Here is a 15000-nt window from a genome sequence, read left to right on the forward strand (position 1 = left end):
ACACACACACACACACACACACACACACACACACAGACACACACACACACACCCCCTCAAGGGCTGGAGTTAAAGAACCACTGGTCTAAAATAATGATGTGGAAAAATCCCCCACGATGCATTGCGTGCTCTTCCTCAATCTGTCTCTGATCTGTTAAATATTCTGCTGACTAATTTTTTTTTAAAAACACTGATTGACAGCCTCGCCGTTCGCCCGGCCGATACCGAAACTTAATCTCTGGGGGGGGGGGGGGGGGGGGGGGGGAAGCTGTGGTTATAGTAGGTCACTGTTTCTTAATGTCGGCCCGGCGGGGGGGGGGGGGGGGGGGGGGGGACCCTCTCTTCGGGCCTTTTCCATTTGTACACCCTCAAAGAGTTACAGACCGGAGTTATATAAGGGTCCATTTGGACCGCTAATGGTCCCTAGATCCGACCCAGAGTAATCTAGTAAAGAGAGTAGCGACACTAGCGTTGACTCCCATTGTAACAATGGAATGGGGAAGTGCTCATTCTATCTCAATGGGATAGTTCCAATGTTTGGAACTATAGCCCATAGAGGCACCTGCTTTGCGACGAGATCAAAGCGGGTCGCCACTCTCTTACTAGATTACTCTGATCCGACCGGCGTTCCTTGACACAGTGGGTTAGGTCTTTGTCCCTTAAAACACGCTCGCCCTCATTTAGTTCCTCCTGACCTCACGCCGACCAAATACAAGAATACAAGAACCGCCTCGGCGAGGTGGTTCTTGTATTCATGTATTCTTGTATTTGTTTTACTGAGGATAAGGTTAGAAATACGTCTAAGGGTCAGGCATAGTTATACTGAGGATAAGGTTAGAAATACGTTTAAGGGTCAGGCATAGTCATACTGAGGATAAGGTTAGAAATACGTCTAAGGGTCAGGCATAGTTATACTGAGGATAAGGTTAGAAATACGTTCAAGGGTTAGGACTCAAGCATAGTTTTACTGGGGTTAGGTTTAGGAATACGATTAGGTTTTGGCACCGTTTCAACCAAGGTTAAGGGTAGGAATAAGGTTAGGTTTAACCATTTAGGCATAGTCTACTGAGGTTATACATTTAGTAATACCAGGCAGAGACCGTTCCCGCGGCCTTACGCCCGAGGCCACTGTGTTTCTGAGGCGATAGAGCGCTCTGGTGGTGTTCTTCTTAGAGAGGTGGACTTGGCACACATGCAGCTACTAGCTAGCCCTGGGCGAAAAATGGACCAAATGTTGGACATGTGGATAAAAGGAGGGCTGCTGCTGTGTGTGTGTGTGTGTGTGTGTGTATATATTGCCTAACATGCGTTCCACAGAACTGACACGCAGACATGAAAACCTCTGACTCTCATGCTATCACACCGTGAGGTCAGTCAGCCTGCATTCCATTTCATGACCCGCTGACATTACATGGCTCATGGCCTCCGCTGATCGTCGTTGATCATCGCTGACGGCAGAAACCTCTTCTTTTTCTGAAAAAGCTATGTTTTCTATGTCAGTCGTTCTTCGATTCTTCAAAAATAGCAGACCTACAAGCTCGTTAGCCTGGCTAATAAGCCAGACTAATATCACACAACACTGTCGCGGTATATCAGTCTGGGCTGGCTCCACTTGGATTTCATTTCCCGGGGAACATTTTCTCTTTGACGCAATTGGTCAGAGCTACTGTCAGTCAAAAGTCTCAAGCATTGAACGTCACTGTATCAAAGCCCGCCTATATTGCATACCGTGTCCCGATTGGTCCGACCTGTTCTCTGCTGTAGAAAAGAGGCGTGCTACTGAGCCTCGCCAGACCGTAATCCGCTGGTAGGCAACTTTTTTTTGCCAACGGCTGATTCGGTCTGGTTTATTAACCAGGCTACAAGCTCGTAGCGCGCCACTCGGTGGCGCGCTACGAGCTTGTAGATCTGCTATTTTTCAATAGCTAAAGCATAACATAATGCTAACACCAAAATGGGTTATATCAAGACTACAGCGTCACACAAAAGTATAGCGCAGATCTGCTTGTAGAGCGATTGAGCTTGTAGATCTGCTATACTTTTGCTGATTTCTGAATTTGAACCATGAAAATGTATAGCAGTGGTTTTGGACATAATTTATGAGGTTTCCCTGCAGAAGACGAGATGTACGAATGAACACAGCGTGTGTGTGCTTAACCAGGCTGCCCCCATTCGTCGTGCCAGGCAGGCAGACGACCCCTCAAGGGGGGGGAAAAAACCCACAATCTTTATTTTTTTATTTTTTTTTTATATCATCCATAAGTCATCAAATAAGAGAACGTATATTATGAAAGAAACGTTTAGATACATTGCCCACGGGGGGTGGGGGGGTGGGGGGCTTCCTGACACGACTAAGATAAAAGGAGGAAGAAATCTGAATGTAGATTCAGGTCTTTCATGTTCATATGCACACAGCGATGTTCTTATCACTGGTATGAGACACAAACCCCAGTGAAGACACTCGGCCGCACACACTCAAGGTCTGCCGGTGAATTTTGTGGTCCAGGGATCTCAGAAATGTGAAGGGAACAAGTTGTCCCTGGCCTTGACTGGCTGGGTGAGTTGGCTGGCTACTGATATGGAAATATGCCACAGACATGTTGTAGGAGATGGAGGGGGGGGGGGGGGGGGGGAGGAGGGGGTTTGCATTGAATTCTGGGTCTTTGAGCCCTCTCCTGTTTGGGATGCGAAGTACACTTGGGTAAATACTGTACCCACTGCTGTGCCCTTGAGGTGTGTGTGTGTGTGTGTGTGTGTGTGTGTGTGTGTGTGTGTGTGTGTGTGTGTGTGTGTGTGTGTGTGTGTGTGTGTGTGTGTGTGTGTGTGGTGTGTGTGTGTGTGTGTGTGTGTGTGTGTGTGTGTGTGTGTGTGTGTGTGTGTGTGTGTGTGTGTGTGTGTGTGGGAGGGAGAGGAGAGGAGAGAGGAGAGAGGAGAGGAGAGACCAGATGTGCTTGCTAGGTCTAGCCAGAGCCCCATCTGCTGGACGACTGGTGTAACGACAGCCTTTTATCTTAAATCAGTGGTTTTCAGAATCAACCTTTTTCATCATTATTTATTTGACATTTGAGCCACAGACCACCATTTGATGAGATTTAGCCTCGCAGATTCTAAACATAGAATTATGTTGTTGTCGTTGGATAAGATCTTGTCCACAATTCCATGCTGTATTGATGTGGTGGGAGAGATAACAGGCAAACGTTGATCAAAATGTAACTATTGATTGTCTTATTGTGTAGTGTAGACTTCTTGCAAATTAAGTAATGCAGATACTAATCTAACACTTGAGAGCGTGAAATGGAACCAAATGGACCCATATAGGGGTCCATTTGGGGTTCATTTTACGCTCTCAATAGTTAAAGATCTAATAAGGGTCCATTTGGTTACCAACCAACTCTCCATCATTTAGTTGGGGACCACCTGGAACCCTACTCAAGGATCACTGGTGGTCCCTGGACCACTGGTTTGAGAACCACTCCTGTCTTAGTTCAATCCTGGCCGCTGAACTGAAGATGATCACCTGAAATATATTGCATTTCTTTCTTCCCCCCACGTCTGACAGTCAGGAAACACTAATCCATTCTGGGCGGGAACCCCTTTTGGTGTTCTAAGCATTATGTTATACTTTAGCTATTGAAAAATAGCAGATCTACAAGCTCATAGCGCGGCACCGAGTGCCGCGCTACGAGCTTGTAGGTCTGCTATTTTTGAAAGATCGTGAAAATGTGCCTGAAATCTTTGAATATAGGCCTATATTCTTTCAGAGTTTCAGTTTTTAACTCTAATCTTTTCTTCTGGGGGGTGTCCCTGGAACAACATATTTTCAGATGGGGGGCCGGAGGCCAATTACATATAATTTTTGGGGGTCCTTGACATGAAATATTGAGAACCACTGATACAGAAACATGAGGTTTTATAGAAAGAAAAAAAGACATCTTTTAAATTTCGACGTCAGGCCTAAATGGACTAAAGCTGTAGGCTTACAGCTAATTGAATAGAGAACGACTCGAGACATCTATTTTTCTGTTGTTGTTTTTTTTTTGTTTATAATCTTTAGCTGTGGTGGTGGAGTGGATCCTCCCAGAGGGGGGGATCCTCTCTCTCCTCTTCCAGACAGCTCCCCCGGGGCGAGGGAGGGGAGGCCAGAGAAAAGACCCCAGCATGTGGAATAAAGTGCTTAAAGGGAGGATCAGGATATTAAGGAATTAAAATCCAATTCACCACATGACAAAATAAACAGCAGCACGCCCGAGCCCAGACAATCAGGTCCCTTTGTGAGAAGGAGAGAACTTTTCAGCGTGATGTATTTCAACATGAGTGGGAGAGACAGCTAGGGTTTCAATAGGGCACTGATTTTATATGGCTAAATAAATATTATATCTGATTAATATGGTGCTAATATAACCCTGCAGCTTCTGACTGTGACACAAAGTAATCAGTAATGCATTTAATGTTTGTGTGTGGTGGGAAAAAAAGATGCATCTTTTTCTTTTTGGACCAAGTAGGCTATATGTAATTTAGGCCTATTCCATGTTATCCCCCAAGAAATATAGTAGGCATATATTAAGAATTTTTATGTTATTCCATAAATAAGTATTTTCAGTGGCTGTCAAACATTTTGCTGGTTGGAAGCCACAAGGACCCCCAGGGGGGTCGCAATATTCTCCCCCCGGACCTCATTTTGAGAACCACATCCTTTCTCTGCTGAAGTGACGTTTCACCCTAGTAATCTAGTAAGAGAGTGGCGACACTAGCGTTGACTCCCACTGTAACAATGAGATGCGGAAGTGCTCATTCTATCTATCTCAATGGGATAGTTCCAAATGTTTGGAACTATCGAGAGATCAAAGTGTGTCGCTACTCTCTTACTAGATTACTCTGGTTTTCACCTGTTGGTCACGTGAGCCCCCTGCGTGCGCAGTGGGTGGAACTATGTGAAAATAATCAACCATTTAGTCAATCTGCTGCGGAGTTAATTCTCGCCGTATGAGACACAACCTGACTAATTTGTAGATTATTGGCTTATTGTCACCCCTAACCCCCCAACAACTACTAGATGTGTACCACTCATCATGGAGGAAGAGAACCGCGACCTGATCAATAATGGTTTGGGTAAGAAAAGAAGGAAAGTTACTTTGGCATGCCCCATATTTAATTGTTTTATTGGAGTCATTTGGCGTTTCGGATAAATGGGCCTTAGTAGTACTAAATGTTCCATTTGTCCTCTCTCTCTATGAGTTAATTCTAATTGACCCCCAATGTCTGTCAAGTGGTTTTCACTCAACGCTGATTAAACTCTATGTATTCTCAGACGGCGGCTCCCAATTTGAAAAGAAGTTAAGTTATTAAAGATAGACGTATTTAACATTTAGACTAGTTTTTTTTCTTCTTCTTCTCCTTTCCAGTTAATTAACAGTCATGTCAGGTGAGGCAGCACTAGCACACACCTGGGAGATAATTAGCCCATCATACCTAAACTCTCTGGGTCGACTTTATGTATGACTTTGTTGTGAGTCAAACTTTTAAGCAGGCTGGCTGTAGGCTGTAGGGCAGGCTAGCTGCCTCTCGTGCAATTCTGAATATTATAATTTCCTAGCTGTGTCATTATTATTTGGGATAGGCCTATTTTAAGTCCCCAGCCAAGTTTCATCCTAGCTCTTTTTACAAAAATGAAAAATGAAAACCTAAATTGACTTTGTATCATGAGGGGGTTACAGTGACATGGGACAGGGCCCTGTGATCTGTGAATGAAATCTAGATTTTCACCTGTGTGTGTGTGCATTTATTTCTCTATGCACAGCAGACATATTGACAAGAAATTGGGCCTCTTCCATATACTTCATCCTTCATCACAGGTGTTACAAAATGAAGGCTCTGTTCCATTCTGGTCACACAGAGTCAGAGATGTCCTGAATATTATGCAATACTGTATGCATGATGTTTGGCTCACAGGAAAGATTCTGTACGGGTCCATTTGGTTCATATCTTGTCTTGTACACTCTCAGAGTTATGGGAGGGGGTGGGGGAGAGGCATATACCTTGCAATGAAAACGTTTGAGAATTGATTGATTGATTGATTGAAGTATGTATTAACAGTTTGCCAGAATTAAAGTACATTTCAAGCACAACTCAATACAACAACTCTTAACTGTGGACGACACCATAAAGCATTACACTTGTTTACAATAGGGTCCACCATTATCAATTCATCAGAAAAAGAAAAAGAACAACCAATGTGCTACACCAGTGGTTCTCAACCAGTGGTCCCTGAGGGGGGGGTTCCAGGTGGTCCCCGGGAACACTAGTGGTCCCTAGGGGGGGTTCCAGGTGGTCCCCGGCTAAATGATGTTGCTAAATTAGTTGGTATAGTAATGGACTTCTAGATCTTTAACTATTGAGAGTGTAAAATAAAACCAAATGAACCCGTTTCATATACTTTTCATTTTAAGCTGTCAAGCGTTAAATTATTTAACGTCTGCAATGCTTAATTTACAACAAGTCTACATAATTAGAGAGTGTAGAAAAATGTTATTTTTGATCAACGTTTGCCTGTTATCTCTCCTAATAATAGTACCAACATCAATCAGTACAGCATGGAATTGTGGACACAATCTTATCGAAGACAACAAAATATTCTTTAGTTTTGGGTCTGAGAGGCTAAATGTCATAATGGGGGTCCGTGGCTCAAATGGGTCTGAGAGGCTAAATGTCATAATGGGGGTCCGTGGCTCAGATGGGTCCGAGAGGCTAAATGTCATAATGGGGGTCCGCGGCTCAAATGCCGAATAAGTAATTGCTTATAATAATGGCATGTCAAGGCTAATGACCTTGACCCATTTTGACCTGAGATCAAATTCTAAAAATGTCTTCTACATCCTGACAGTTTTCTGAAAAAGCTATGTTTCTATGTCAGTGGTTCTTCGATTTTTCAAAAATAGCAGACCTACAAGCTCGTAGCGCGCCACTCGGTGGCGCGCTATGAGCTTGTAGATCTGCTATTTTTCAATAGCTAACACCAAAACACCAAACACCAAAAGGGGTTCCCGCCCCCAAAATACGTAGGTTAACACGAACACGGTTGAAACCACTGGTGTACACCAAAGCTCTTTGGCAAAAATAGCGGATCTACAAGCTCAGTCACAACGCATTTTCTTCAAATGTTCACACAAAGATCCCCCCCCCCCCTCTGACTCTGACCCCTAGGGGACCCCCTGTTGAAGACCCCTGATATAGTCACTGTTTTTATCGACTTTATTTATTCAGGGAAGCCCATTGAGAGCATGCTCTCTTTTTCAAGGACGCCCTGAGTACTACAACATGATCACAAAGTACAAAAAGACAACAACAAATAACACGATTTTACATCATGAGGTGAAATATAGTGGATATTATGATGCTAATACGCTGGGGGTTTTACAGAAAACGGGTACAGTCATCATGTGGTGAAATATAGTGGATATTATGATGCTAATACGCTGGGGGTTTTACAGAAAACGGGTACAGTTGTCATGTGTTGCATCATCAAGTAGTGCCTTAACCCATTTAGGCCTGACGTCGACAATTTAAAAAATGTCTTCTAAATTCTGACAGTTTTCTGAAATACCTCATGTTTCTGTATCAGTGGTGCTCAATATTTCATGCCAAGGACCCCAAAAATGATATGTAATTGGCCACCGACCCCCATCTGAAAATATGTTATTCCAGGAACCCCTCAGAAGCAAAGATTTGAGTTAAAAACGTTGGCTCTGAAAGAATATATATTCAAAGATTTGTGCCACATTTTCACGTTTTTTAATTTTTTTTAATTCTTCCAGGGGCCACAAGGGGGCGCTCCGCGGGCCGCAAATGGCCCGTGGGCCGCCTATTGGGGAACCCTGCTTTAAGACTTTAACTTGAACTGTTCCCATTGCAGAATGCCCCAGCCTCTTGTGTGAGGAGGAACAGGGGGATCTCAGCACCAATCCAGACACCGCAGACCTCCACCTCCACCACGCTACAGAGGACGAAGATGATGGCGTGGGAGGAGAGGAGGAGGAGGCCGAGACGAGAGACCAAAAGAAGAAGGAGGAGGAGGAGGAGGAGGAGGAGGAGGGAGGAAGAACACGAGCGGTCGGGAACTTTGCGTTGGCCAGAGAGGACGACCTCATCATGGAGGTGGAGGAGATAGAGGTGGAGAGGGCGGAGGAGGAGGAGAGGTTGAGAGAGGTGGTGTCGGAGGAGGAGATGGAGGACAAGTAAGGCCTGGCTGGCTGGCGCAATCATTACATAATCGTCTAATCGGCAATTATTTGAGATGATCGGCATCGTTGTTCTCTCATAATCGGCGATTGTTTCCGTGTTGAAAAATGTCCTTTTGGTGTTTCATTATGTTATACTTTAGCTATTGAAAAATAGCAGATCTACAAGCGCACCGAGTGCCGCGCTACGAGGTTCTTGAGAACCACTGACATAGAAACATAGGTTTTTCAGAAAACTGTCAGGAAGGCATTTGTAGAATCGATCTCAGGTCTAAATTGTTTAACTTTGTAACCGTGACAGCCCTAAGGACGAGGAGGAGGAGGAGGAACAGCAGGAGGAGGAGGACAAGGAGGAGGAGGAACAGCAGGAGGAGGAGGAGGAACAGCAGGAGGAGGAGGACAAGGAGGAGGAGGAGGAGGAACAGCAGGAGGAAGAGGAACAGCAGGAGGAGGAGGAACAGCAGGAGGAGGAGGAACAGCAGGAGGAAGAGGAACAGCAGGAGGAGGAGGAACAGCAGGAGGAGGAGGAACAGCAGGAGGAGGAGGAACAGCAGGAGGCGTCGCGTCAACAACGACAAACCGACGACGGTGGCGGCGAAGTGACACAGAAAGTGGAACTTCGGAGGAGCCGGAGGCGGCGAGGCAGACGCTACAGCGAGTACAGCGTGGAGCAGCGGAGGAGAAACAACGACAGCAGCAGCAACAAGAAGAAGAAGAAAGGAGGGAGGGCTGTCGTTGGCGAGCGGCCGAGCAGGGGGGGCTCGGCGAGGAAGAAGAAGACGACGACGGGGGTCCGGCGGTTGGAGGAAGAGGAGGAGGTGGAGGTGGAAGCTCTGGAGACATCGACGACGATGATGACGACGACGGGCCAGGTGAAAACTGTCTAAAAGAAAAGCAGGGGTTTCTCAACGTTTTGGCCTAGTGGGGACCCCTGGAGATGTGTTGGCCATGTCTCGCGACCCCCGCTCCCCTCCCCACCCCCCAATACAAATTGATTTGACCGATTGAAAAAATGTAGTCTCTGTGACATGTCTAGGGGCCGCAATTTGCATTCAAAGATGTTCCTAGAAGCTTTGTCATTGGTCATTGGTATCCTACCACAACGTTATGCTGCATTCACACGGGCAGATGCAACAGATGCAAAGATACACTAGTACACCTAGTCACAGACACCTAGTCACAGACACCTAGTCACAGACACCTAGTCACCGACACCTAGTCACAGACACCTAGTCACATACACCTAGTCACAGACACCTAGTCACAGACACCTAGTCACCGACACCTAGTCACAGACACCTAGTCACAGACACCTAGCCACAGACACCTAGTCACAGACATCTAGTCACAGACACCTAGTCACAGACACCTAGTCACAGACACCTAGTCACAGACACCTAGACACAGACACCTAGTCACAGACACCTAGACACAGACACCTAGTCACAGACACCTAGTCACCGACACCTAGTCACAGACACCTAGTCACAGACACCTAGTCACAGACACCTAGTCACCGACACCTAGTCACCGACACCTAGTCACAGACACCTAGTCACAGACACCTAGACACAGACACCTAGTCACAGACACCTAGTCACAGACACCTAGACACAGACACCTAGACACAGACACCTAGTCACAGACACCTAGTCACAGACACCTAGTCACAGACACCTAGTCACCGACACCTAGTCACAGACACCTAGTCACAGACACCTAGTCACAGACACCTAGTCACAGACACCTAGTCACAGACACCTAGACACAGACACCTAGTCACAGACACCTAGTCACAGACACCTAGTCACAGACACCTAGACACAGACACCTAGTCACAGACACCTAGTCACCGACACCTAGTCACCGACACCTAGTCACAGACACCTAGTCACAGACACCTAGTCACAGACACCTAGTCACCGACACCTAGTCACAGACACCTAGTCACAGACACCTAGTCACCGACACCTAGTCACAGACACCTAGTCACAGACACCTAGTCACAGACAGTGTAGTCGTTAAGCAGCAGTAAGGTCCCACTGGCAGCAGCTGTCCGTTTAGCACAACCACAAACGTCGTATACAATGAATGACTCACCTAATGCTGCACCTAATGCAGGTTCCATGTTTAATTATAGCGTGTGTAACCTACATTGTTACAGTGACAGATAGTTTGCATATTGTAAATATGGTCGCTAACGTGGTCTACAGCTGAGCTCACCATAACTTTCCCTGTCATCGTAGCTTGTTTTCAACTGAAACGGACTTCCTGTTCTCTGACTTCCTCGTCAAAATAAGAGCTACTTGTAATTGATTAGTCAACACTAGTTTTATTTCTAAGTCTACTTACAGGACATTAACATCTCATTTGAGTGCCTTTTGGGTGCCTGTCGGCATTCTCTAAATTCCTGTCTTGGTGCGCAAATGCGCCTCGCATGCCTTTGATCTACCGCGCAGCAAACGTTTTGACGACGCATGCGCACTGGGGCACCGCTTGTGTGCGCCCCTGCTTATAGCAGCTTTAAGTCAAACATTTGATCAACTTTTTCCCACCACTGGCCAGGTGGTGCAGCAGACGGAGGAGGATGAGGAGGAGGAGGAAGAGGAGGAGGAGGAGGAGGAAGCGGCGGCGGCGCCGGTCTTGGCGACCCCTCTCAGCCCGGACCCCGAACCCGAGTGTCTGGCGCCGTCGGAGCGCCTGACCCTGTCCGAGCCGGTGGACCCCCTGGGGGGCTCCGGCTGCATAGACCTGTCCGACTCGGGCTACCTGAGCTGTGGGGTGGACCTGCACCACCACCATCATCCCGTACCACTTCTGTACTCCTCTTCTGACGCTCTACAGCAGGTAGGGAGGTGGTGGGAGCCATGTGGAAAAGAAATCATATCACCATTGATTGAAACCTTTATTTCAGGGTCTCTTTTGCAATGGCGCCCTGTATACAAACAAGAACATTTACAGCAATGATTTTACATACATGACATGGACACAACGTACAAAAGATATAATATACACAAGCACACAGAAACAAAACCTTATAACCTAATATTACAAAAAGCAGGTGCATATGCCCTTCCTCTAGTGTGAGGTCAGTTAAGAGTCTTCAAATTCAACGATACATGGTATTATCACGATATTAAGAGTCAGAGTAAAAGCGGCCATGTCTTTCCGGCACCCCAGAGCTCCTATTTTGAAGGAGTCCCGGGAATGATGTGTGTTAAAGCTACTAATTTAGAATAGAAAGTCATTGAAGCGAGTCATGTTTGCATGTTTGAAACCGTAACGACTGAAATCAACAATATATGAAATGAAATGATTACTATATTTACCCAGGGTATCTGGGCTAAGCTCAAGAACTTGTTTCCAGCCAGGCCCTGTTCATAGAACATTTCATCGTAGTGGTTCAATGCCTTGTTCAAGGGCACTTCAGCGGTGGTAATTTTAACGTGTCGGACCGCTGATTCGAACTGGCGACCTTCCGGTATCAAGACCGCGCCGCAATCCGTTCGGCCACCGCTGCCACAAATCAGTATTCTGATATGAGGACCTGATTATGTGGGCCGCCAGTTGCCCGTGTACTATATGCCGTAACATCTCAAGGATCAGTGGCGTGCACAGACATTTAGAGGGGCAGGTGCTCAAGTTAAAAAAGGGCAACTTGTGCAGCGCGTGGAACCGGCCGCTTGCCTTAATCCATTTTGGGCGGGAACCCCTTTTGGTGTTAGCATTATGTTATGCTTTAGCTATTGAAAAATAGCAGATCTACAAGCTCATAGCGCGCCACCGAGTGGCGCGCTACGAGCTTGTAGGTCTGCTATTTTTGAAAAATCAAAAAAAAGAAAGAAAAAAAAAAGTGTTTTTTTTTCTCGTTTTTTTTCCAAAAGGGCACATTGCCAAAAGGGCAGGGGGTGCTCTAGCACCCCCTAGTGTCTATCTGTGCACGCCACTGTCAAGGATATTTCTCACCATATCGCCCACCCCTAACTGCAGCACCACCACCACCACCACGAGAGCCAAAACCTGGACACCCCCCACCAGGTCTCCCTCCTCCCGGGCCCCACAGCAGCAGCAGCACAGATGCAGATGCACCAGCAGCAGCAGCACGGCCCCCAGGCGCCCCCCTGTGGCACCAAGAGGCCCCACAGCAGCTCTCCTCTCTCCCTCGCTCTGGCTCATCATCAGCAGCAGCCGACGGCCTCGCAGTCGCTGGAGGTGAGAGGTCCAGTGGCGTGCACAGATAGACACTAGGGGGTGCTAGAGCACCCCCTGCCCTTTTGGCAATGTGCCCTTTTGGAAAAAAAAGAAAAAAAAACTTTTTTTTTCTTCTTTTTTTTTGATTTTTCAAAAATAGCAGACCTACAAGTTCATAGCGCGCCACTCGGTGGCGCGCTATGAGCTTGTAGATCTGCTATTTTTCAATAGCTAAAGCATAACATAATGCTAACACCAAAAGGGGTTCCCGCCCAAAATGGATTAAGGCAACTGGCCGGTTCCGCGCGCTGCACAAGGTGCCCTTTTTTAACTTGAGCACCTGCCCCTCTAAATGTCTGTGCACGCCACTGAGGTGAGAGGTCCGATGGATCAGAGTGACCAGTGTTGTTTCCGTCGACTAAAACCAAGACGGAAAATTGTTTGTCGACTACCTTTTTTTCATTGACGAAAACTAAATGCAAACTAAATGGAAACTAAGCTACGATGACTAAAACGAAGAGTAAATATACCGACAATTTTGTCGACAAATAAAAACTAGACTAAAATGTTAGGAAGGGTCTAGTGGACAAGAGATCCAGTATAAGTCATTTTACACTTAGTTTGCATGGTGAAAATAGCAGATCTACAAGCTCACTAAAACATAATTACATTTAATTTACATATTGTGTTAATTGTCTACTGTTTTAGTCGTGAGATTTTATTTTTGCTTTAATCCATGAACACCACCACCTGCCCACTTAACACTTTAATTGCCCGGGGTTATTTAATCCATGCGCCCATTCGATTTATAAACACGGACCCCTTTTCCGGACGGACCGGCGGAAGTTGTTGATGTGTGTGTAGCAGCTAACAATAGCCACACCACTCTAGAGTCGATCGACAACAACGGGAGACAAGAATAAATCTATCGAGACTAGCGACTGGACCGCGGAGCGCCGTCTAACACAGGATCTTTTTTCAGAAAAAGACGGGATGATTTAGATCGGGAGTTATGAGCGTTTTAAGATTTTCGTTTTCATCAGCTAAACAGGGGAGGGAGTTATTCGATGACGTCTCACTCTTGCGCGTCACCGAGGATTGCCCAGCAGGCGCGCCTGGGCTATAGAGCCATGCGATCCGTTCTCATATCAATAATCTTCGTCTTTTGGACAATACTTCGTCCTGGGCGTCGGGCGTTACTAATAGAAAGGACAAAGTACTTCGTCCTGGGCGATGGGAGTGTTAATAAAGGTCTATTCATATATACTCCACTGTTTGGCTTAGTAAAAAACAGAGATATGTGTTTGTGTGGGCGGTGACATCGTGTTGTAGTTTCCGGTGGTCACCTCTTCACCTAAAACGGGAGTATAAATAGGCCTTTTAGTCCCAGTTCTGCATTCATTCACCTGCCCAGTTATCTAGTCATCCATTCACTTACTGTTGAACTGCCCTCATGTTCACATTGAACCCATTCATTAAGACCTGAGGCCCGTTCTACAAACGCCTTCTTAAATCAGTGCTTCTCAAACTGTTACAACGTGTCAAGGACCCCTGTAATGAAATTGATATATTTGGCTGCGAACCGACCAACCAACCGAGTTGTTTTTTCACTTTCTCCCATAGTCAATTAAAACGTCTGTTGTGAACATGATTGAATAACTGGAGGCAGTGTTGTCTAAACATTGTTGCGGCGGTTAACACTTTAATTGCCCGGCGCGGTTATTTAATCCATTACATCATAGCGCCCAGTCGATTTATAAACACGGACCACTTTTACCGACGGACCGGATGTTGTTCCGGATGTGGCTGTAGCAGCTAAATGTAGCCACACCACTCTAGAGTCGATCGACAACAACGGGCGGTAAGAATAAATCTATCGCGACTAGCGACTGGACCGCGGAGGGCCGTCTAACACGGGGTGTTTTTTTAATAATTAGACGGGATGATTTAGATCGCGAGTTATGAACGTTTTAAGATTTTCGTAGGCTAAACAGGGCGGGGGGACATTTTCGATGACGTCTGACTGTTGCGCAACATTGAGGATTGCGCAACAGGCGCTTCCAGGCTGTGGAGCGATGCGATCCGTTTTCATATCAATAACCTTCGTCTTTTGGATCAAACTTCGTCCTGAGCGTCGGGCGTTACTAATAGAAAGGACAAAGAACTTCGTCCTGGGCGATGGGGGTGTTAAGAAGTCATTAGCGAATCTTGTTTGTAAATCAAGTCTTTTCTCCAGGCTGCAATTTTCCGCTAGACAAATCAATCTGCTGATTCTGCTCTATAAAAAAAATTGCATAATATGCAATTATAAATAAATGACTGAATAAACCGACCTAGGGTTGGGAACCTTTAGGATTCCAATTCCTTACAGGTTTCCTTTTAAGGATTTCAATAGGAGGTTCCAAATGGAGCAAATGGACAGGTCTGTAACTTTGAGAGTGTACAAAGTTATTGTGGAGTCCTTGAAATTAAAAAAGGTTTGATAGCCAACACTGTTATAGTAATTGTATAGCCCCACATGCCCCAACATTTTATTTACCTGCCATAGTGTCAACCCCTTACCCCCCTGTGTCGG

The 15000-nt window shown here is 46.0% G+C and overlaps 1 protein-coding gene across 1 annotated transcript in view; it reads left to right on the top strand.

The window, feature by feature from the left end:
* Nucleotides 1-8145: 8145 nt before the first annotated feature.
* Nucleotides 8146-15000, top strand: part of nobox (NOBOX oogenesis homeobox) — a gene marked incomplete at its 5' end in the record, with an annotated part of 30743 nt that continues 23888 nt past the window's right edge. Inside the window, 4 exons of the mRNA XM_079522955.1 lie at nucleotides 8146-8202; nucleotides 8696-9106; nucleotides 10800-11081; nucleotides 12225-12446. Coding sequence (XP_079379081.1) covers nucleotides 8146-8202; nucleotides 8696-9106; nucleotides 10800-11081; nucleotides 12225-12446 — 972 coding nt within the window. The remainder of the gene's footprint in view (nucleotides 8203-8695; nucleotides 9107-10799; nucleotides 11082-12224; nucleotides 12447-15000) is intronic.

This window comes from Electrona antarctica (assembly GCF_951216825.1).
Source record: "Electrona antarctica genome assembly, chromosome: 15".
Classification (NCBI taxonomy): domain Eukaryota; kingdom Metazoa; phylum Chordata; class Actinopteri; order Myctophiformes; family Myctophidae; genus Electrona; species Electrona antarctica.